General features: G+C 42.4%; 2 protein-coding genes across 15 annotated transcripts in view; one reads left to right on the plus strand and one right to left on the minus strand.

The window, feature by feature from the left end:
- The window catches only part of LOC135111673 (fasciclin-3-like), a 66,626-nt gene extending 62,766 nt beyond the window's left edge, over nt 1–3,860 (plus strand). For all 13 annotated transcript variants that reach the window (XM_064025229.1, XM_064025234.1, XM_064025228.1 and 10 more), the window contains one exon: nt 3,194–3,860. In XM_064025229.1, coding sequence (XP_063881299.1) covers nt 3,194–3,328 — 135 coding nt within the window. In that variant the 3' untranslated portion in view covers nt 3,329–3,860. The remainder of the gene's footprint in view (nt 1–3,193) is intronic.
- A 7,538-nt stretch (nt 3,861–11,398) lies between these two features.
- Nucleotides 11,399–24,527, minus strand: part of LOC135111674 (uncharacterized) — a 29,808-nt gene continuing 16,679 nt past the window's right edge. The window contains exons 1-2 of one of the 2 annotated variants that reach the window (XM_064025251.1): nt 15,973–17,940; nt 11,399–13,694 (exon numbers count right to left, since the gene is read on the minus strand). In XM_064025251.1, coding sequence (XP_063881321.1) covers nt 13,536–13,694; nt 15,973–17,370 — 1,557 coding nt within the window. In that variant the 5' untranslated portion in view covers nt 17,371–17,940 and the 3' untranslated portion in view covers nt 11,399–13,535. Of the gene's footprint in view, nt 13,695–15,972; nt 17,941–24,527 lie in introns of those variants that run through there. The other variant, XR_010273870.1, reaches the window with a different exon arrangement.

The following is a 24,527-nucleotide window of genomic DNA, read 5'->3' on the forward strand; positions in this document are numbered from 1 at the left end:
GTCTGGGGGGGTTCCACTCATACTGCTCTTCTAGACAGGGTGGAATCAAAAGCTTTTCGTCTCATCAACTCCTCTCCTCTAACCGACTGTCTTCAGCCTCTCTCTCACCGCCGCAATTTTGCATATCTAGCTGTCTTCTACCGCTATTTTCATGCTAACTGCTCTTCTGATCTTGCTAACTGCATGCCTCCCCTCCTTCCGCGGCCTCGCTGCACAAAAGCTTTTGATAGAGTCCGGCACAAAGCTTTGATTTCTAAACTACCCTCCTACGGCTTCTATCCTTCTCTCTGTAACTTTATCTCCAGTTTCCTTTCTGATCGTTCTATTGCTGCTGTGGTAGACAGTCACTGTTCTCCTAAATCTATTAACAGTGGTGTTCTTCAGGGTTCTGTCCTGTCACCCACTCTCTTCTTATTACTCATTAATGATCTTCTAAACCAAACTTCTTGTCCTATCCACTCCTACGCTGATGATACCACCCTGCACTTTTCCACGTCTTTTCATAGACGTCCAATCCTTCAGGAGGTAAACATTTCACGCAGGGAAGCCACAGAGCATTTGACTTCTAATCTTTCTAAAATTTCTGATTGGGGCAGAGCAAACTTGGTATTGTTCAATGCCTCAAAAACTCAATTCCTCCATCTATCAACTCAACACAACCTTCCAGACATCTATCCCCTCTCTTTCAATGGCACTCAACTGTCCCCCTCTTCTACATTGAACATCCTCGGTCTGTCCTTTACTTATAATCTGAACTGGAAACTTCACATCTCATCTCTAGCCAAAACAGCTTCTATGAAGTTAGGCATTCTGAGACGTCTCCGCCAGTTTTTCTCACCTCCCAGCTGCTAACTCTGTACAAGGGCCTTATCCGTCCATATATGGAGTATGCTTGACATGTCTGGGGGGTTCCACTCACACTGCTCTTCTAGAGAGGGTAGAATCAAAAGCTTTTCGTCTCATCAACTCCTCTCCTCAAACTGACTGTCTTTAGCTTCTCCCTCACCTCCGCAATGTTGCATCTCTTGCTGTCTTCTACCGCTATTTTCATGCTAACTGGTCTTCTGATCTTGCTAACTGCATGCCTCCCCTCCTCCCATGGCCTCGCTGCACAAGACTTTCTTCTTTCTCTCACCCCTATTCTGTCCACCTCTCTAACGCAAGAGTTAACCAGTATTCTCAATCATTCATCCCTTTCTCTGGTAAACTCTGGAACTCCCTGCCTGCTTCTGTATTTCCACCTTCCTATGACTTGAATTCCTTCAAGAGGAAGGTTTCAAGACACTTATTCATCAATTTCTGACTACTGCTTTGACCCTTTTATGGGACTGGCATTTCAGTGGGCATTCTTTTTTATTGGATTTTTGTTGCCCTTGGCCAGTCCTTCCTACATGAAAAAAAAAAAAAGCAAAGTCAGGAAGATGCAGCAGTCAGAAGAACATACACAATGCCTTCTCTTTGGCAGCAAACCAGCTGCTGGCTCCTGTACACTCCTGGCAGCACTCTCAACCTTTACACATGACTTGTAGACTGCTGCTTGATACTTAAGTGAAAGCCTATAGGATTTTGACAATTCAAAAAGGTTTATACTTCCACTGCATTTACAGTTCATTTCAGCCACTGTTCATGCACAGCCTTGTGTCTGTGTGGAGCATGATTTAGTGTTTTTATAAAGAAGCATGGAAGACTAATTTTTTACTAAATCTTTGCTTGTCACTAACTATTCCTCTGTATTAGCTTGCATTTAAACAATTTTGGAGATGGTTAGTTATCCTTCTGTTGTAAGTAGTTTTACCATAAAGGAAAATGCCACCACAACAAGACAGCCATAGAAACCTCCCCCTGAAATATGCCATGTGTTGCACTAACCATGTTCGAGATGTAGGCTAATTCTAAGATGGGTTTGTCATGAGGAACAATCCTACATACACATCATCAAGAATCTCTCAAAGTAGTCTGTCATCACACTTGACAAATTCTTTTGTGTGATAGCAAGTGAACTTGTTGCCCGGCTTGTTTGTTCCACATACAGCTCAAATGAAATACCACAAACCACAAAGAATGATCAAACTTGTAGAGAGCCCCTCAGTAAGAATGGATGTCCTTTGTGCCTCTGCAAAGGAAGCAAACATCAGTAAGAGTAGTGACTCGATAAGTATTTCAAAATACCTGACGATCATAATTGAATGAAAAATCACCAAGTATACCCATAAAGTAGTTTCCTTCATTCATGATGCCAGTACTATTGAGGAATGTCTATGAATCCATAACTTTGAGTGGCTCTCATAGATGCTTGCAAACCCTTTACACTCCCTACAAAATGAGAAATATTTATTCATGTGTTTCTTCACTTTCATCTATTAAGTATCTTCTGATTCCACTAATCTTATAAGTTACATGTGAACTACAAGTTCCCAGACTGTCCATTTTTCAGCACTAAAAGGCTGGCATAGTGATCTGGGTTGCGAGATGGCCTAGACCAGTGGTTCTTAACCCCTGGGTCACGGGCCAGAGTTGGGTTGCCAGGCCATTTCAGTGGGTCACCAGGGATGTGTGCAGTTTTTTCCCCAATGTATCTATTCAAAATGTCAAAGTAATGATCCTGAGTATAAAATACCTAAAGTCATTAACATCTATGGCTAAGCAAATCATAGACAGAATTTAATTGATGTGAAAAAGCAGCCTACATCTACTCTTGCCTTTTAAATCTAATTTGAATTTCAAATAAGAGTTGCCATGGTCAATCTGGACAGGATTTGGGATCACAGCTTTTTTAGGCTAAGAACCATTGGCCTAGACAACTTCGTCGAGAAGCATCACCTGCACTGGTTCAGGAGAAAATATCCTGCACTTATGATTTATACCCTAAAAAAAAAAAAAAGTCTTATTGTCTCAACAAATAAAATGAAAGCAAGGCTGGGAACTTATATATTAGTGACCCAAGTGTTCCCCAGTCCAATATTATATGTCATGATAATTGAAACCATTTGAGAATGTTTTTTTTAAACTTACCCCCAAATTTATTACTATATTAATGGATGATTTTATATCATGCATTTTTTTTTTTATTATATAAAGGGAAACTTTTTAACTAAATTGATATTGTATTATTGAATGGCTGCATATCATGCATTCTTCCCTACATGGAAGGAAATTTCATCTCCATAAAGCTGAAATGACTTGTCCTTCACAGGTGGTTTATGCTGAACTGGACCTCAGTAAGGGAGAAGCCGAGAAGAAAGCTGATGTAAAGACTGATGAGAAAACAGAATACGCACAAATTGTTGGCACTATTACTGACAACCGGGAAGACGAGAAGAAAGAGTAAACTGTTGTAACTTGTTACCTTCGCCCAAAAAACTGATACTGGAAAGGTGATTCTTTGCATGAATTATCATCTTAACTGCCTTTGTGATTTTACAATCTTAAGCAGCCGGTGTGCTTGTAGCATCACTGAATTATTTTGTAATTGTTCACGACGCACCTCACCTAACTTTTTATACAAAGTAACGGACAAAGACTTTTGGTGTGATGTTAAGCTATACATCTTAGAAAATAGTTACTGTTTTATGATGTGTGGTTTTATTTATTATCACTGCAATACTGTCCAAGATTTTAGTTAATGAGTGAGTTAATAAGAGTTTTTAAGGCCATACACTGCAAATTTTTATGCTACTAAATATGCTTTAGTATATTTGGGCCACCCTGTGTGGGACTGCCAGCCTGATATATGGACAGATATTTCAGATCAATAAAAAAATTCCTTACATAATGACAAAATTCAAAACAACAGCTAAATTTTCTTTCACACCAAAACAGAGAATTTGAGTTGTTGGAGGGTTAATAAAGAGCTGAACAAGTTTCTGTATTTTACAGCCTCTGTGACATAGCAAAAGTTAATATAACATAGTGATAATGTTGGGCATTGGTGTAGGGTAATAATAGGAATATCTTTAAGGAAAAACCTATTGTCGTCCTATGGGCTGCATAATACTGCACATAACATTACCATCACCAGCTAAGGAAGGGGACCTGCTGCCAGAAAACATATGAAGCCAAAATATTACCATGTATCTTTATCATTCTACATTGTAGTCATGATGATGGGAAGTGAAGGCTGCTTCATCATACATTGACAACCAACTCTCCTGAAACTGCACAACTTTAGAAGTACCACTCCTAATATATACAGACACTATTATTATTATTTCAGCTTAAAAGATATTATTAATAGTGACAAGTATTCTTAAAACATACCACAAGCATGAGTTGTGATGCAGTGTTGATGGGGAAGTTGCCAGAATGTGATGATGCAGCCTTCAGTCTCTGTGACCAGGACTATAGTACAAAACCTGTGGGCCATTTTCAATTTATAAAATATAATTTGCATAAGAATATGGAGCAATGCATTCTGTCCTATCTTGGGTGCCACTAAAGGTGGGAGAAATGCCCAGCTTTATAAAATTATATATATATATATATATATATATATATATATATATATATATATATATATATATATATATATATATATATATATATATATATAATGAAAATAGAATATACCCCTACAAAGCAAATGCTGTGTCAAAGCATGAAATTCCATTGACTTAAGTCCACTGTTGGTCTTCAATTTATTGTAAGATTTAAAAGTGCTGCTAGAAATATTTGAGAAACTAATTCATCAAAAATTCAGTGAATATTTTCTCTCAACAGAAAATCTGATGTTTTTTCATAAGTGAAACCACAAATCCTAAAATTTTATAGACATAACAGAATTTTCTAAGCACAGCACTTTGTTCACAAACTGTCCATGGAAAATAAGAAATTAGTTATCTTAATTAAGAAGCGATAGAGCCTTTACTACAGCTCTCACACATACCTTGCCAACACTGCTGCCTGGCTTCCCTTCATGCTGGTTCCAGGCCTGTCTTAAGTTGTCTTGATGTATTTTTTTTTTTTTTTTTTTTTTTTTTTTTTTTTTTTTTTTTTTTGTTTGTTTCCAGAAGAGCCAGTTCACAAGATCTCAACCTGGAATTAAAATTCTCAGGTGTATCCTATAAATCACCATTAGGTGTTCTGTTAGTGTGTACTAAGATAAATGGTTATGCATACTTCTAATAATGTGTGATGTAAAAGCTGACGTGTAAATATATCCTGATTCATTATCACTGTCTATAATGTAGTTTAATGTTAGTATGCATCTAGATGGCTGACACATGAAGCTGGTGTATTATTTTAACAACAAGCATGAATGTACTATAAACAAATGTCAGCCATATGCCTTTTCACTCTGGGCTTTTTTTTCCCCCCTTCTTCTTCTTCTTCTTGCTGAAAGGGACCTTAGGTTGATTATGTACCTGATGCTTTCCCAACAGACACATGACTGATGCAACACATACCACAAACCTGCAGCAAGGAATACACATTTAACACATCAAACAGGTTCGTGACAATTAATTTTCATTGTGTACGACCAACTGCAAAGTCTACTATTAATGAACAGACCATTCATACTTGATAACTATCATCTGTTGAACTTTACTTATTTTGCTTAATAAAAAGATAAAGGTGACATGCAGGCAAAGATCTTCCAGAAATGAATGAAAACTGAGTGTATGAAACATTATATACATAGTGACTGACACAAAGTCAATATTTTTGTAAGAGAACATGTTGCTTATAATGTTCAGTGAAACTGTGAAATCCAAATAATACTGTGTATTTGTGGAGGTTGGTGTTGCCCGCCACAGGCCACACGGAGGGTGAGCAATGCTCAAGTTATGCATCTTCGTGTAATGTAGAATAGAAAATGTATTTACAATAATTACATATAATGTGTGTATGCTGACACGTGTAATGTAATTTTGTATCATGTTTGTCTACAATATAACATGATTCTGTGTGCAAATTTGTTTTATAAACCCTTATTACCTCTGGCAGGATCTAATGAATCTAACAGAAACCACGATAAGACAAGTGACACATGTCATCAAGGACTCTCAAAATGTGCAGTGCAATCCTACACTTACAGTGCCTAATGAAGTATTTCTGCAACCTGACACAACCTAAAGTGACTGTGCTTTTCTTTCTATTCTCATAGATCACTTTTACTGTCATCTTTCTCTTGTTATAGAAAGCTTAATGCAGCATATTCCTGCTTTTTTTATTTCTTTATTTTCATTTATTTATTTTATTGTTTTAATAAACTATGAGATTGAATGAGAAGGGCAGTCACCTTACAAGTAAAGAATTAATATTCCTATGCAATATTTAACAATTACATTCAAACTTTTCCCACTATTTTTGTCCTGAAATTCCTTCTTCACTGCCTTTCTAACTTTACTCTCATAGTTCAAATGTAAAAAGGAAAAATCCATGAATCCACTGACAGTGGTGAGGTCTGGCAGTGGAAACCAACAATTGAATGGCTTGGTATTGAGTTGTGTTGAGCTGTCACAGCCAGTATATAATAAATGGACATGAAGTAAACAGAGAGGCAGCAGGGGAGACCAACAATAGTCATAAACAGACAATGATAGTAAGGAAATGGTATTAAAAAATTAATAGTAGTCTACACAGTCCACAATAAAAGCTTATATAATTATGCCTAACATGGAAAAATTCATCAATCAGGTTTCACTATCAGTTCATCATATCACTGCAACACTTGACACTATTCCATTACACCACCATAAATCACACCATGACAGTGAATTAACTTTCCATAACACTCCACATCTACATCCCATCTAAATGCATTGCTACAAGTAGAAATATTACACTATGCTTCCCCAGACCATGAGAGAGATCCAGATGACAAGGCTAGTGTGTTAACTGTTACACCATGGCAGCCTGAATGAGTGTGTTTGTTATGCCCCAATACCTGAAAAGATGACATGGTTTAAACAAAAGATTTGTGACAGGGCAATACATAACTTGGCAAACAGCACATGACTGACAAGTTATAAAAACGGTGCATATAAACGTCCACATCTGCAGAACACCTGCATAATTTTCAACATCAAATCTGCATCTGCTGTTCTGATAAATAGTGCATCCATATTCACAATTTTGTGTTGGCTAAGAAATAATTATCCACATCTGCATTTGCTGAGACAAATATCTGTATCACCACAAATAAAGAGGATGTCGTAGATGTATTCTATACACTACAGACTACAGAACTTGCTAAGTTGAAGATGAGAAAATGCATGTTTACTTAATTATCTACTAAAATTACCTCTCTTAGAATGCCTTTAAACTCATAGAATAGTCAAGACAATACTGAATAATTTTTCAGCAAGACAGGTGTGGGAGGGTTCATTAACAACACATCAGCTGGGAAGGGTGCAGTTCTCAGCTGCCTACAAGAGGGCATTGACACAATGTAAAATACAAGATAGGGCTGACATTAAAAGAACCCCCCCCCACCCCATAAAAAAAGGTCTTTTTTTATTTTACATTTCAAAATCTAGTTCTATATCATATTGATAAATAAGCTCTATATTATGTAAAAGTAGTCAAGCCTGACCCATTCATTTCCTGTACAGTACAAGTTAACACAGGCTTTGTCCAACCGGACCAACCTTTATCAGCATGTCCTAAACAAGTATCTGCTGTTCATTAACAGAAAGTGTCAAAATCTTTCAAAATATGACTCCCCTTGTGACTTCTGACACCTCGCCAAAAAACATCTCCAATAATTTTACTTCTTCATCTTTCCCTCTCCTCTGATGGAACCACTATTTTTAAAGCTGAGCTCTTCACTCAAACCTTTGCTAAAAACTCTACCTTGGATGATTCAGGTCTTGCTCCCCACTCTTCCACCCTCTGACTACTTCATACTACCCATTAAGATCTTTCGCAGTGATGTTTTCTGTGGCCTTGCTGGCCTTAACCCTCAGAAGGCTTATGGACCTGTTGAGGTCCCTCCTATTGTTCCCCAAAACCGTGCCTCTGTGCTTGCACCTTGCCTAGTCAAACCCTTTCAACTCCATTTTATCAACATCTACCTTTCCTTTTTGTTGGAAGTTTGACTAAACTCACCCTGTTCCAAAAAAGGGTGGCCATTCTAATACTTCAAACTATCATTCTACTGTTTTAATTTCCTGCCTCTCTAAAGTTTCGAATCTATCCTCAAAGGGAAGATTTTTAAACATCTATTACTTCATAACCTTCTATCTGATCATCAGTATGGCTTCTGTCAAGGCCACTCTACTGGTGATCTGGCTTTCCTTACTGAGTCTTGCAGGGATTTTGGTGAAACTTTTGCTGTTGTCTTGGCATATCAAAAGCTTTTAATAGAGTCTGGCACAAGGCTTTGATTACCAAACTACCCTTCTACAGCTTTTATCCTTCTCTCTGTAACTTCATCTCAAGTTCCCTTTCTGACTGTTCTATTGCTGCTGTGGTAGATGGTCACCGTTCTTCTTCTATTAACATGGATTCTATTCTATGGTGTTCCTCAGGGTTCTGTCCTGTCGCCCACTCTCTTCCTATTATTCATCAATGATCTAAACCAAATTTCTTGTCCTATCCATTCCTACGCTAATGATACCACCCTGCACTTCACGTCTTTTTGTGGACATCCAACCCTTCAGAAAGTTAACAGTTCTCGCAGGGAAGCCACAGAACCCAATTTCGGGGACCGGCATCTCAGTGGGGCCTTTTTTTTTTTTTTTTGTAATATCGTTGCTCTTGGCCAGTGCCCCTCCTACATAAAAAAAAAGAAAAAACACTTCAAACCTTTTGTTTCACTCTAGATTACTTTTTAATTATTTATTTAAACTGATTTACATTTAAATATAAGAAACAAACAAATTAGTAAACAAATAAAAAAAAACAATAAAACCTCCAAAAAACTTTTTTTTTTCCTGGGTTTTTTTTCCAACCCTGATACATGAGGTAACGCGTGGGAGTTATGCGCCCTAAAGTCTACCATGATCCTCATCACCTCGAGTCATTATTCAGAGGATCTTAATGCAAGTGTACTTTCCAATGGTGTCATCCATCCAATGGTGTCATCTTCATCCGTAAAAGCAGGAAATATGCAAGCCTGGAGCTGTGCCTGGTAGAAGCCAGAATCCCACCCATGCAGAATGTAATTACGATGATACGCAATTGAATCTAAACTGCACCAAATGCTGAAGATGAGCCTTTGCACCTCGTGTATGAAATGTGTAGAGGAGCGAATACCTCAGGCTATTAATTCCTTTCACGGTCACTGCACTGTGATTATGATATAAAGCGGTATTTTTTTATTTATTTACACCATAATCCCCCTATTCCCCTGACCTAGCTGGGGGGCTCTCATCTGAAGTTATTAATTTCCCACAGGATAAAATGGGGCTAGAAATACTCCAAACAGTGAAATACAGACACTGCGAAGGGCTATAGTTACGTATGGTGTATTGGTTGAAATTGCAGTAATATCGATCTACTACACGAAATGGTTAATCTTACCAATAATGGCTCCTCATGATGTAGCTAAATTATGCGTCTATGGTGATCTCACTATACAACACGTGTGTGTGTGTGTGTGTGTGTGTGTGTGAGGCAAACAGATGGGTGATTACTCTAAGGTTATACATAGCTGAACGTCACATCGACATCGCCAAAGGATGAGTGGGCGGGGTATTTATCAGTGCCTGTAAATTTTAGCAGGTTTACCCTAAATTTACTCATTACTGCTTTCATTATACACATATGACACCAAAGCATGCATGTCGGCCATCTTTCCTGATAACCCTTAGTTACTCCCTGAAGCTTTGGAAGCAGACCAGAATGAAAGAAGAAATATATTGCAATTACACTGCACAGATGACGTAGTCTAGCGTGACCTGAAGTATTGTCAGCGTATGTATAGGCATGTTGCTAAACAGGGACGTTGTTCAAACCAAAGTTTACCTTTACCCCGAAGTGAAGATCCAGCCTCTTCATCGCTGTAGTGACGTCATGGCCGCACCAGCGACGCCTCTGTTGAACTCCAATCAAGAGGAGTGTTTGTGAACCACCATAACCCCTTGATATCTACAAATGCAGTCTTCGTAACACTTGGGGCACTTTACAGTCACAACAATAACACCATGAGACTTAATGAAATTCACGTTTTTTTTTTTTTTTTTTTGTGAAAATACTGCTATTCCTTTGAAACAAGAGGAGAAACGCCAACCGCAGACAGACATGGCGACGAAGTGGTCAACTCTTCAAGCCTGACGGAGACCCTCCCCGGCCCCGCATAAAGCGATCTGATTGGTAGATTATTTGACGATTTTTTTCATTGGCCGTGACGCACTTGCCACGCAGGCGCACTGCTCCAAATCTATGCGCGAACAAAGCCTTCCTCGGACACCGCAGTTCGAAACCTGGATCGGAAATACATTGGCGGCCAGACCTAAGAGAAGTGGTTCGCGCTACACAGAGTAATCTTTCCGAATTTGCGATGGGAAATTAGTAGGACAGCGCTTCGCAATCAAGCAAAAAAAAAAAAAAAAACATTCCCAATTTTAAAGGCTGCTATGCGAGTTTAAATCTCCCACAATTCCCGGTTCACGCACGCGGAATGAGCTGATATTGACTAACATATGTACGAAAAAACTTCTTCCTTAAATACAAGCTAGTTAAAATTTCGTGTAGCTAAAGAAAGAAAGAAAAAAGATGGCGTGTGTGCCTTGCCAATCACCGATTTAAGCTCATAAAAAAAATAAAATAAATAAAAAACATAAATAAATAATAATAATACTAATAATAATATCTCCGAACTTGGCTAAAAATTTGCAACGGAAATGTATTGAGTAAAATCTTCTCAGAATAAATCAAGTAGTATAAAAAGAATAAATAAAAAGGTAACACCTACGTTCCCAGAGCATTATGATAACGGAGACTACAACAGATTTGAATCTTTAGTCTTTGTGTGGTAGTTGTTTTATTATTATTGTTATTACTATTTATTATTATTATTGTTATTATTATTATTATTATTATTATTATTATTATTATTCGTAGATTTCTGCTAGTATACGTGTTTATTTCTCTACTAAATATAACTTTGCAGACAGATGTTCTTCTTTTGATAGACCAACTTTCTCTTCATCATCGTCATTATCATCTCTCTCTCTCTCTCTCTCTCTCTCTCTCTCTCTCTCTCTCTCTCTCTCTCTGCAGCTATATGAAAAATCAATGATCAAAGAGGTAGAGCTATTTTATTTTTAAATTATGAGAGAGAGAGAGAGAGAGAGAGAGAGAGAGAGAGAGAGAGAGAGAGAGAGAGAGAGAGAGAGAGAGAGAGCACCGAGTGTTTAGTAATACTGAGCGAGTCTTCCATAAGTTACGACCCGACTTACCACCTAATGGGTTTTAGTTCCTTAAACTTCAGGAAAGTAAATAAAAAGCATCATACATACTGTTTAGTTTATATATAATTATCATACAGTTCCCTGAGATCTGCCGTCAGGTGTAATATGCGCCGCTTACCGAGCATAGCGTGATCTCTCCTTACCCCTTTAACACCATCTCCCTTGCAGCACCTCCCGCCTCCCACTTCCTACACACAGCTCAGTTCGCGGTGCATACTTCACACTTCAAGACGGACTCCAAAAGAATTACATTAAGGACAAAACCTCCCACGAACACTTGATGAGGAAAAGATTATCCTCATGTCGACACCAGGGCCAACCAATGCACCTCATGGCCCTTGTCGACACCACCCTTATACGCACGAACGCCTCAACAACGCACATTGATTAAAATAAGATAGAAATAAAATACATAATGATAACGTCAATGTGGAGGAGGCGGCAGCGAATTGTTTCTATACCACTGGGCTGCGCGGCGCCAGTAATGGACATCCTACACACACACACACACACACACACACACACCACACACACACACATAATTTACTAATGCACAGTTATCCTGTGCATCTTAAACGTTCAAGTTAAAGGAAAAATAATGGATGATAATGAGGGAAGGGAGTGAGGCAGAGGAGGCAGCGGCGAGCTGTGGCGGCGGCCGCGGCACTGCCCAAAGCGGCCTCCTTCGCCCGCTCTTGCGATGTCGTAGGGAATGGAACAGTAAAATATTGAAAACACAGTGTAGGAAAACTCAACAGCCATTATATACAGTATAAAACAGCCTAGCATGCACGCACACACGCACACACACACACACACACACACACACACACACACACACGCTAAAACTAGTCTCTGCATCACTGACTTCACAGAATGTACAAAACAACATCTATCTGGAATCAACTAACAATTGTAAGGCACAGATCTGCTTGTGTTGATTGTGACGGTCATGCTGTCATGTGTGCAGTGATACCAACGTCTGTTTGGGTGTACTTGATGAATAGTGACGCGACACGTGACCGGGAGGGTAATGGGCATGAGTGATCAATGGGTGAGGTTGGAATGTCGTGTCTGGTTGCACTGGGAGGCCAGCTTTGTGTAGTATACGCAGCGGGTAGGGCATGATAAGAGTGTGGGTGAGTACCGCCGTGCTGTGTCTCACCCATCCTTCTCATCACCCGAGCTTCATGACTAAGGAAAGAGTGGGAAGCTATCGGATGCTGCAAAGATTGGATGCTGATGATCGTTGGATGTCAGGTAGTGTCTAAAAACAGCTAGCTTCCGCATGTTGTCTGTTCAAGTTAGAAAGAACTGACACAGCCTTGTGTATGAGGACACTGAACATTAGTGTGCCGATACTGCAACTTTAGTTAATGAAGTCAGAGGCATGTCATCTGACTACATGATTCTGGTGAAATCCAAACAGCACGTGCCAGTAACCAGCAGCTACTGGTGTCTGTTGCTGGAAGGTGTCAGTCTAGCCTGCAAAATACAGGCTAGGTGTTAGTTACTACGGTGTCAGTCATTGGTGAGACTAAGGGACAAAGAATATATTGTAAATGCCGGCACAGAACCAATAGCAGTGGCTGAAGGGCTGACACGTGTATATCAGTGAGGGAGATGCCTGTCTGTGGCGGTGCTGCGATGACTGTGGGATGCTGAGGGCAGAGGAGGAAATGCTTGGGTTAACCCGGCCGCGGGCAAGATGACTGTTACGCCCTCTTTGAACTGGCTCGGGGTGAGTTTAGGCTGTCTGAGACCAACGCCTACGTACAAGATCCAAGCAGAGAGAGAGAGAGAGAGAGAGAGAGAGAGAGAGAGAGAGAGATTAAGGTAGCTTTCATGAAGTGAGTGTGCGTGTGTAGGTGGAGTTGGGTACGGCGCCAGTACCCGGAATTCTTAACGAATAAGCTAAACTCTTTCTCCACAACGCGTGAAAGACTAGGCGGGGCTAATTGAGACTGGGATGGGGGTGAGAAGGCTCGGGATGGGGTAACTAAGACTGAATGGGGGCGGCTCACTATGACTAGTGAGGAAATACATTTGGATGAAATAAGTAAAAGGGAGTGGGGAAGGAATGGATACGTAGATTGTAAATGTGCAATAGATCGCTGTCGGGGGCAAATTATTTGGAGACTGGGGATAATATAACAGATGTAATAAGACTGGGTGGCGTTAATAGACGTAAATATGCTTCAGTTGATGGCGTAAGTTTTCTGGGATGGTGGTTTCGTGGGGCTCGCCTTTCTTGAATATCTTCTGGCCCGCCTTGTTGATGACCTGACGCAGATGACGGTGCCACTCTGGGCGCGGCTCTGTCGGGAACATGATTGCCTGTGGAAGAAGGAGAAGCAAAGGTGAGACAACGTCTAAGTACAGAGGAACATGACGGGTAAAAAATGGTATAAAAATTAAATGAGAGAGAGAGAGAGAGAGAGAGAGAGAGAGAGAGAGAGAGAGAGAGAGAGAGAGAGAGAGAGAGAGAGAGAGACTTAAGTACACACTCCCACACGCGCGTAAGAGAGAAAATAAATAAATAAACACAACCAGTGTCGCACAGCCAGCCAAATAGACATGGCCGCGAGACAAGCTGCATCCAGACACATCAGCACCACGATATTTAAGGAAGTTGCAACACAATAAGATGTTGCAACGGGAACCCGCATCCCGCCCTGCACACTGCCGCCGAACACACCAATGCCAACACCACCCAACACCCTCCCTCCCTCTCTCCCTCACTCCCTCTTTGCCTTGATATCAATCGACTACTCTAAAAGAAAAAAAAGAATATGGCAGACTGGAACGGCCTGCTATCTATTCAGCACCACTAGTAATTTTGAATGATACCTGAAATGTCTGGAAGGGCAAGTCAGTACCAGCGACATTTAATCCCGCGTATGGCAACACTGTTTCTGAGCTGTTGCCAACCTGGAGGCCTTGACATTAAAGTTTCGGTGGGAAAACGAGGAAGTGCGGGAATTTTAATTGCTCAACAACACCACTACCTCTCCTTCATATGCTTATTCCTCCTCCCACGACAAGACCTCACTCACCAGGAATTCAAGTAAGATAAAGCAAATATCCTTTAAGTCAGCCCAAATACTGTCAGTCTGCGGTCAATCTGCCGTCCTTCTCGTCCCAGCAAACCGTATTCATCAACAGGAAACACACTGACGCGGTGAAAAACAAGGCGGTGACGAAACAGGGACCCGCGGGTGAGGCAAGCCAAGAGCAATGCAACAGCGGGGTGAGGTAAACCAGTGACGGGAGCAAGGCAAGCTGGCGCGTCGGGAGCGTCAGAGTATGATGTGTATGTCCCGCGTTGGGGCGCCTCGCTGCTCATGTCATAGCTTGCTCACGTCACGTCACTTCCCGCCCAGTGATGTACCAGGTGGTTTTATTTATGTATATATTTTATTTATTTTTATTTGACGTCATAGGAAAGAACTGCAGCAGGATTCCACTTAGCTTGTTCATTGTTGTTGTTGTTATTATTATTATTATTATTATTATTATTATTATTATTATTATTATTATTATTATTATTATTATTATTATTATCATTATCATTATTATTGTGGTTGTCGTTGTTGTTGCTGTTGTTACTACTACTATTACTACTACTACTACTACTACTACTACTACTACTACTACTACTACTACTACTACTACTACTACTACTATTGCTGCTACTAGTACAATTATTATTTTGTTATTATTATTATTATTATTATTATTATTATTATTATTATTATTATTATTATTATCATTATTATTATCAGTATTATTACTATCAATACTATCATTTCTCTTATTATTATTACTCTTGTTGTTGTTATCACCATCACTATCAATATCAGTCTTATCGCTGAACAGCTTATCTTACCTGCATATCTGACTCACCAGCTACAAAGGTTACAAAGGTTACAGAGGTGGAGGTAGGCATTGTCTCATCGTGTGAAGGTTGTTTTGGGAAGAGATGGAAGTGGGAGGAAGGAGGAGGAAGGTGAAAGGAGTACTGCCTCAGTAAGTCGTGGCCAACTGCCCCTATCACTGACCCCGAGACACGACCTTGCGTTTCCAGGAACTGGGATCTTGCGGCAGGAACCTGTGTTGCACCTACTGTGTTTTCTCTCAATCTGGCACGCTGGGACCACGTGAGGGACGGGGACACCTGGCAGTATTACCATCTCAGTGCTGGCTGCAAGGATCGCCTGTGAGATTATTTCAACGCTCACCTGCATATACGCCACTGTTCTGTTCAAGTGGCTAGTGTATTGTGACGCTAAAAGATATGCTGAGAGGCTGTCCTTTGTCTTTCAATTGTCAAGTGTCAATTGACTGTCTCGGAAGGTTACACGTCTGTCCTTCGAGGCTCTGGGTCTGGCCGGGCCGAATACCGCAATGACATTCACGTTTGAACGCTGACAGAAGATGTCTGCCATTTACTGATGTAATACTTATTCCATAATTATGACTCACTGTCTGTCTGTCTTTCTAACGGATAACTTTCTCTCCCCCCCTCCCCTCCCGTCAAAGGCAGCACACGCTGCTTTACCCAACTGCCTTCATGAAATACTGTAGGTGAGATGCATGATACGAGGATACGTACAAACTTTTCGGCGATCTGCGGTTCGTCGAGAAAGATGTCTTGGAAGGTGAGACGTCCTGCAGCCAGGATCGTGGCAGCTACTGCAGAATGAGCGATCGGCGGCGTGGACAGCCGCCGGGGGACGATGGCGGGGCTGGAGGGTGAACTGGAGCAGTCACTGGAGTAGCCCGAGGAGGAGGAGAGGAAGCTCTGGTAGGAGGTGGAGGAGGTGAAGGATGATGCTGAATCCATGGGTGTGTTGTCATTACTACAGTAGCTGCTGCTGCTACTTATGCTGTTGCTGCTGGTGCTGTTGTTGTATGTGCTGCTGCTGCTGCTCGTGTTCTTTTTGCTGTCACTGCCTTTGTTACTGATGCTCACGTTTTTGGAGCCGCGAAATGACTTGCGAATTCTGGCGCTTAGGCGGCGAAAGGGCGCCGTTAACGATGACTGGTCTGGGTTTGCTAGAAGTCGCTCCTTCCGCGCTGCTTTCTTTACCTCCTCAGCCACAGTGTCATCGAGGGCAAGTCGCTCTGGTAATGTTTGCGTTTTACCTTCAACGTTGCGGCTGGAAGGCGACACGGACCTGCCGGCCCGCACCATCAGTCTGCCCCGCCTGGACGACCTGCTCGAGGAGAGGTCGCACACACCGACAGTCACACGGGGACGGTTAAACGAACCAAAGGAGGAGTAGGATCGAGAGCACCTCTTGAAAGTGGATTCAGTACTGGCAGTGTTGAGGGAGGAGTATTGCGTGTTGCACCTTCTGAAGGGAGAGGGGCCGAGGATAGGAGAGGTGGGCACTGAACTGAAAGGGGACTGAGGATAATGGATGGATCGCGGCGAGAATCGTCGCTGCACTGCTGGCTGCTGGCTGGGGTTGGTGGGCCACTGGAAGGTTGGCTGCAGAGAGCCACTACCCTGAAGCAACAACTGTAGTGGTGGCTGCAGCTGCACGGCTCCTGTTCTGCGCCGCCAGCGTTCAGACGCCCGACGCACAAACTCTGGATCGTTGGGCGACTGATTTTCCTGATCAGCAAGTTCCTCCTCGCAGGATGACGGCGTGGTCACAGTGGTCGCCTCGCTGGGGGCTTCCTTCCGCCCCTTGCTGATGGAAATCTGCGGCAGCGGCGGAAGCTTCACTTGTCGCAAGAACTTTCTCTTCAGAGCAAGAGGACTGGTCAATTCCTTCCTCTTGGGTGACGAGGGTGACGCTGAACGTGAGCGCCGGACATTCCCAGGGGCTTGACCTGTGCTCTCCTGCTGGGGAAGGAGGACAGTCGGTGGCGTGCCCTTGCTAATTTTCCTCAGCTGCCGTACACAAAAACTCCTCCGAGCCTTGATGCCGGTCTCGAGGGGCACAGGTTTCTCCGAGCGCGCGAAGGCGGAGGTGATGACGATGGCAGGCGAATTCATCATGGTGACTGATTGGCTTTAAAGTTCAACTTGTCCCCACTGACAATAGTCTGTGGTCCTTGAGTAGCACCTCGAGCCGCTGCTGATAGGATACCAACACTCGGCAGAGCGACGACACCACCACCACCGTCCTCACCACTCGCCCACGGCAACCCAAGAGAAACGAAGCCCGAGCGCGCCGCTGTTTATATACTCAGGGCCGGAGGGGTGACGTCACGATGGAGCGGCGGGAGCTGGCGGGGGCTGGCGGGGGCTGGCGGGGCTTCCTAGAGACGACGCTGACCGGCTAAAAACTGGCGCCTCCTCATGAGACGGGAAATGAGTTATCGTTATACTTGAGGGAGGAGGTCTGGTAACATCTTTTCAAAGAAGCAGGAGGAGAGCGAGTTGTGACGCAATGCTGCAGTGAAGGCAATGAGGGCGCAGGGCAAGGGTCGGCGGGAGGGGGAGGGAGGGACACTAGAGGGGGGGACCGCTTCATGAGGGACTCCCCTGATATTTCTTTTTTTTTTTTTCAAAGGTCAGCGACTCACTGCTCGAAGCTTTGGGGCAACGACGGGAAAGCCACACACAAGATGCTGTGGGGGGTGGGGAAGAGAGAGAGAGAGAGAGAGAGAGAGAGAGAGAGAGAGAGAGAGAGAGAGAGAGAGAGAGAGAGAGAGAGAGAGAGAGAGAGAGAGTATGTAGTAGTAGTAGTAGTAGTAGTAGTAGTAGTAGTAGTAGTAGTAGTAGTAGTAGTAGTAGTAGTAGTAGTAGTAGTAGCAGCAGCAGCAGCAGCAACAGCAGTAGTAGTAGTAGTAGTAGTAGTAGTAGTAGTAGTAGTAGTAGTAGTAGTAATGCCAGTAGCTGCAGAAATAATACTAGCAGAAGTGAAAGGAATGGCAGTAGTATATATAGTAGTGGTGGTGGTGGTGGTGGTGGTGGTGGTGGTGGTGGAGGCAATCTAGTAAGAACAGGAACACCTGACACATTCCTTATAGACTTTTCGCATCACCTCGTGTCCTGCCTCACATAACACCACCACGCAGCCTTGTCTTCCTTCCCATCTATTTGGTCTTCGTTGGGCCCTTCATCACCATCACCACCATCATCACCACGCTACATTTACGTCCCTTGCAATGCCCACTGATGCAACCCACTAAGTACACTTCAATTAGTTTTCATTTTACATCTCTCTCTCTCTCTCTCTCTCTCTCTCTCTCTCTCTCTCTCTCTCTCTCTCTCTCTCTCTCTCTCTCTCTCTCTCTCCCACACACACACACCTCAAGTCGCAGTGCATCTGGTCATCACGTGCCCAAGCTAGAGTCCACGATCACTCTCTGTCAAGCTCTCCACTTAAGGGCGACAGGGGGGTAATTTTACGAGGCGACGTGCAGGTGACATGACGAACACATATGTGGGGACTAGAAAACAGCGACGTAGTAGTTCAGTAAAGAATTTGTGCTGTGGAGCTCTTATGTGGGGTGAGTAGGGAAGATTGGAATATGTACAGTCTCCCTCTCAATAAGTCATGTAGTGATTCAGTAGAGTATTTGTGCTGTGGTGTTCGTGTATGAGGTGATCATTCGAGCAGGAAGACTTGCGATATGTACGTACAGTCCTTTTCAACAAGTGATGTCATAACGTACAGTGAAATTTCATGCTTGCAAATTGAATAGAAAAGAACATACGATCACATAAATTACTTTATATTAACCTGTCAATGCTACACGGAATAATCAGCATTCCCAGAAGCAATGCGTGAAGTCTTTATAAGCATCTACAAGAATACGATGAAAAAAAAAAGAAAATACATTTTGCAATTTTTTCCCCAGTTCAAAGACTGGATGTAGCTGTAGAACAAGTAAAGATGTCTCAGAGTATTTGGTAATTAGGAGAAAGGTGTGCCAAGTGGCAGTCATCGGGCTAAGAAATCAGCAAAGATAAAGAACTGGTCATGTGACAAGTGAAGGCTACTGTATGACACTGCTTTTCTTTCCTTTCTTTCCTACTTGGAATGTTGTGTAAAGCATGGTATCACTTCCTGCATCGTGTACAGGTGAAAGTAGAAGCAGAGTGGCCTAATCTAGTACATCCAGTGCTTGGCGGTTACTGGTACAGACGTGTACCTTCAGTATTATGTCGCAAGTTCGATACCAGGCCGCTTCTCTTTCACGTGAGATTAAACTTTGCAATGCATTTCTGTGTTTGAAATCTAAGCAGAAGGTATTACGTATGTATGTGTTATGTTATGTTATGATGAGAGCGTGTGTGTGTGTTTGTGGTTGTGATTATAGTATGTGTGTGTGTGTGTGTGTGTGTGTGTGTGTGTGTGTGTGTTTTTCCAAGTCATGACACAAATGTCCAGTCAGCTTCACACCAATACGTGACGTGCATACAAAGCCATCAACTGAACACACCTTAAAGTGTCTTCTGTTCACTGTGATCAGTTTTAGATTACTGATCTGGCCTCGCGGCCCGTGTTTTATTTACATTTTTATCTGGATTTATCCTGATCTAAGTGATCTGGATCATGATCCAGGTGACCTGGGCCCGGAGGTGGCTTATAGCAGACGACACTTGCTGAAGCTGCTGGCGGCGGCCGTATTAGCTGCTGAGCAGCCTCTACTGGGGACTTCTTTAAGAGAATATACAGCAAGAAAACGGTTGATGTGTCTGAGGAACAAAGTGAATGGTAATGAATCATTGCAGAACGCTGCTGTGGGCACAGAATGTGAATAATGGTGGTGACATGCCAGAAAGAAGGGAGATATTACAAGCCACACCAAACCTTGGTTTAATGGCTTCTGATTATAATAACGTGGCCATTACCACCTCTAGCAACAACTATATGATGAGGCAAAGGAAGATAATACTTGTTCAGTCGAAAATAATACATCTGTACTTTGAAAGTGCTTCAGTAATGGTGTCAACAGTGTCAGCACGCGGACAAGGCCAGCCTCACCTTAGTCCAAATATTTTCTTATTTTACCATTCTGTACCTCACCACAGCGAATACTTTCAGCATGCTGTGTGTGAAGAGAGCTTTGTGTGAAACTTAATTATACAACATTCATGGCCAGGCACGGAACCAAGTTTCGTGCTTCCTGGGTAGGCATGTGGCTGGGACTCATTGGTGGACTCCTCGAACCAACTTCACCAACTTCCTCAGGAAATGTGTACAGTAGGCTGCAGTCCTCGTTGACACTTCCTTAGAACAAGGTGGCGAGCATCAACAGTCTGCTGCCTGTGACGGCTGGGCAGCGATATGCTTGTGTTGTTGTTTTGATCAGTAATGGCCGTGAATGTTCTTTTTACCAAGAACGAATCCAGATCAGATCCAGATCCAGATCCAGATCAGTGATCTAGAGGTGATCAGTGTTGTAAATAGAAAACGCCTTAAAACACACATTTCAAAACGAAGTGAGGAAAATGTATCATTGACAGAATTAATTTATGGATAAGATGCAGCGAGGTCACACACACACACACACACACACACACACACACACACACACACACACACACACACACACACACACACACACACACACACACACACACACACACACGAAGACAAAGATAAAAAAGAAAAGGTTCATAATGATCATGAATTAATATGAACGAAACCATCAATTTCCGGATCACATTTTTTTAACATTATCCCTAATAAAGTGAACTGGATTTGAAAGTTAATTGTAGTAGTAGTAGTAGTAGTAGTAGTAGTAGTAGTAGTAGTAGTAGTAGTAGTAGTAGTAGTAGTAGTAGTAGTAGTAGTAGTAGAAGTAGTAGTAGTAGAAGTAGTAGTAGTTTATGTTGCTCTCATTCCACTCCAACCTCTATCTTTTATTTATTTATTTATTCATTTATTTTATTTTTCTTCGTTTTTCTTCCCAATACATCTCGGCCAGGACTTGGATTCAAAAGTCACCTGTTGAGCGCTAATTCAGGTCACAAGTCCTCTCCCTTATTTCCCTCAGTGAGCGTTCAAGGTACGCCACTAGAAGAGCAGGGCGAGACTCCAGGGTAGGAAGTATTGGTCCCCTTATCTCCTGGTGTGCTTTTGACATGCGGCCTGTGCTACTTTCTCCCATGCCCCTTTTGTGTATGCTGACGTATGGAAGTGTGCTGCTGCTTGGGAGTGTGTCGTGTGGTGGTCGTAGTGGTGGTGTGTGCATGGGTTTGTGTTGTGACTACAGATGTGTCGTGGAATGTTTTGTGGTGGTTGTGCTGGTGGTTGTGTTGACCTCCAGTGTAATTACCATAGTACATTACATTGTAAGTGTCAAATGTACAAGCAGCTGTTGTGTACTTGTGTTGTGGCTCTGTTGTGTGGGCGGTGGGTGGGGAGTGGGTGTTGCCTTGTTCTGTACTGTTGAGTGTCCTCTTCACTGTGTCTTCTGTTTTCTTCTTTCTTTCCTTTTCTTTTCTCTTATCATCAAAATGTATGCACTTTTCACTTTGTTTCCTCAGTACATCTTTTTACAAACGGGTATGTCCCTACAGTGCCCTTATGTCGTGCGCTGCGTGGCATTGGGCTGCAGTGAGTGGCGCCATCTGATAACGTGATATGAGTATTACCGTGCGCCGTCATGTGAGGCCTGCAAGCCGGTGATCACGTGATGGACGGCGGGGGGACAAGCATTGTGTATTGTTCATTAATAGCAGTTGTGTTGCCTTTTGTCCAGCAGCATGAACTTGAGGAGAGCACCATGAAGGGATGACAACAGGGAGGAGAAGCGACAGCAACTAGCAACAAGAAATGGTACGACTTCCTCCCCACGGAACAGAAATTAAGTCAAGAATCGAGGAAATGGAAAACAGGGGGCGAAAGAGGACCTTGGGGAAGCACTAGGCATCTAAACCCCTCCCCGGATCCTGGATTATTACAGAGGGTGACTTGAAGGTTGTGAGATGCTTAGAGAGAAGATGAAGGAGACGAAATAAAAAGTGTGGTGTTTTAAAACGGTCGGGAGGAGAGGAAGGCACGCCACATCACCACAAGGAAGGACATGCGACGAGCTGCCTAATCTTGGTTTGCGGGAAATGTAAGAGGCGGTGAGGGAAAAGGGACACGGGTGGGAGGGTTGTGTCCTAGCAGCATGGTAACTGAGACACTGAGAGGAGGCGTGGATAGGTAAGGGAGATGAGTGTGCAAAGGAGCAACAAACAGAAGCAGACCTGTTGGCCCTTAGAGGCTGTTAAACTACTCTATATAATGTAAAGTAACAGACTCAGGATAGTAAAGGGGAAGGCTGTATGAATGGATGGGGCGAGGTACGGTGAAGGCAGCTGGGTACAAGCAGTTATAAGGAAGCAATAAAAAGGAAGGGTGGAGAGGAGAGAAAGGTATACAGTGAGTCCTTGCAAGACCTAGACTCGAGATGGAAGAGGTGGTAAAAGACCGAATATGTACAGCAGCAAACTCTATAAAACCATCCAACGTGTTCGTGTTAATAAGGAACGGACTTCACAAGGTTATGGGAGGTAAGTACAAGCATGTGGCAGGGAAGGCGAGGATAAACGTGCATGTGGTGTGATGTGTGCGGAAAGACACGGCTCCGTATTCTCAGATGCTTTAGGTTTTCATAAAGACTATTTTCGCGGACCATAGAAATGAACAGACAGGTTTCCAAGAGTGTAATGTTACTTATTTTCCACCAATTATGCAGAAACCTTGTTAGAATATCACCCCAATCATGAAAACACTGCTAAAAAGTGCAAATAACTTTCACTAGAGCCTGTTGAAAGTAAAGATATCAAGCGGAAACGTTCAGGTACATAGGTCACGCTTGTACATGGACGGGCCAGAGCTGCGGCCAAACCTAACCCAGAGCTACACCCACAGGAGGCTCTGTTTCTTGGCCGCACCTACTCCTGCGTCCTTTGTTTGCCGTGAGTTGGCGTTTCAGTGCAAGCGCCTCTCGTTTAAGAGACACGATCCATCAGGAAGGGAACGCCCACGGTGCACCAAAACGGGGAAAAAAAGAAAAGAAAAAAAGGAACATATTTAGAAAAGCAACACATCCACGCCAAACACACTAGGTGAAGCAGATTCGAGTAAACACCAATCGAAATCAAAGGAAACGCAAACCTTCATCACCTCTTGAAAGAAGAAGAAGAAGAAGAAGAAGAAGAAGAAAAGAAAAAAATAAAAGAAAATACACACAAGAGCCCTAAAGTAAAACACAAGAAACTACGGAAATATCAAAACACCACCAAGAATAAATAGATAAATAGACAGACAAATAAGTAAATAAATAAATAAATAAACCCAAAACAAAGGAAAAAAAACTCACATCACGCATCAAAAAAAAAAAAAAAAAAAAAAAAAAAAAGCTACCACGCACCACGCACACACTTCCTGGCCTTCCTTCCACTCAACACCTTAATGGTCTCGCTGGTTGGCCTATACACGATTCCTCACAGTGACGGCGGCGGTAATCCAGAAGCCATTAGGTGCCCCATGAGAGCCAAGATTCCAAGGTTCTCGAGTTATGCCCCATCATTCTCCACTCCGGTTCGAACCAGCGCTACTTATAGTCGTAGCAGGGAGGGAGTCTTGAAATGCGTCGCCGTTAAATTGTTTATCGTTGTTCGCTGCGTAGTGTAATATTTTTGTAGGAGTATTTGGCTGTGAGTACTTTCGTTGTCGTATGAGTGTTTGGATGTGAGTGCTTCGTGTGTTTATTTTCGTTTGTATGAGTGTTTGTCGTGAGTGTTTTAGTTTGTATGAGTGTTTGGATTGAATGTTCTCGTTTGTATGAGTGTTTGGTTTGAGTGTTTTAATTTGTACTCGTATGAATATTTGTATTGAGTGTTTTAGTTTGTATGAGTATTTGGTTCCAGTGTTTAGTTTGTATGAATATTTGGTTTCAGTGTTTTAGTTTGCATGAACATTTGGTTTGAGAGTTTCTTTTCAGGGACACCAGGAGCGATTTATGAATTATGCTTTCAGTTTACCTCAAGGGTGTTAATACGATCATTACATAAAAAAAAACCTGTTTCTGTTGCTAATATTACTTAATGTCTATTTGATATCCATTACTATTCATCTATTCACCACAACAACTACAGAGGAACATAGAAGTCCATTAGAGGTGTCCAAAGAGAAACAAGCGTACTAACATGGCGAAAGTAGACCTGTCAGAAAGAAGATTTATAGATAACATTACTCTATC

Source organism: Scylla paramamosain, chromosome 22 (assembly GCF_035594125.1).
Source record: "Scylla paramamosain isolate STU-SP2022 chromosome 22, ASM3559412v1, whole genome shotgun sequence".
In the NCBI taxonomy this organism is placed as follows: domain Eukaryota; kingdom Metazoa; phylum Arthropoda; class Malacostraca; order Decapoda; family Portunidae; genus Scylla; species Scylla paramamosain.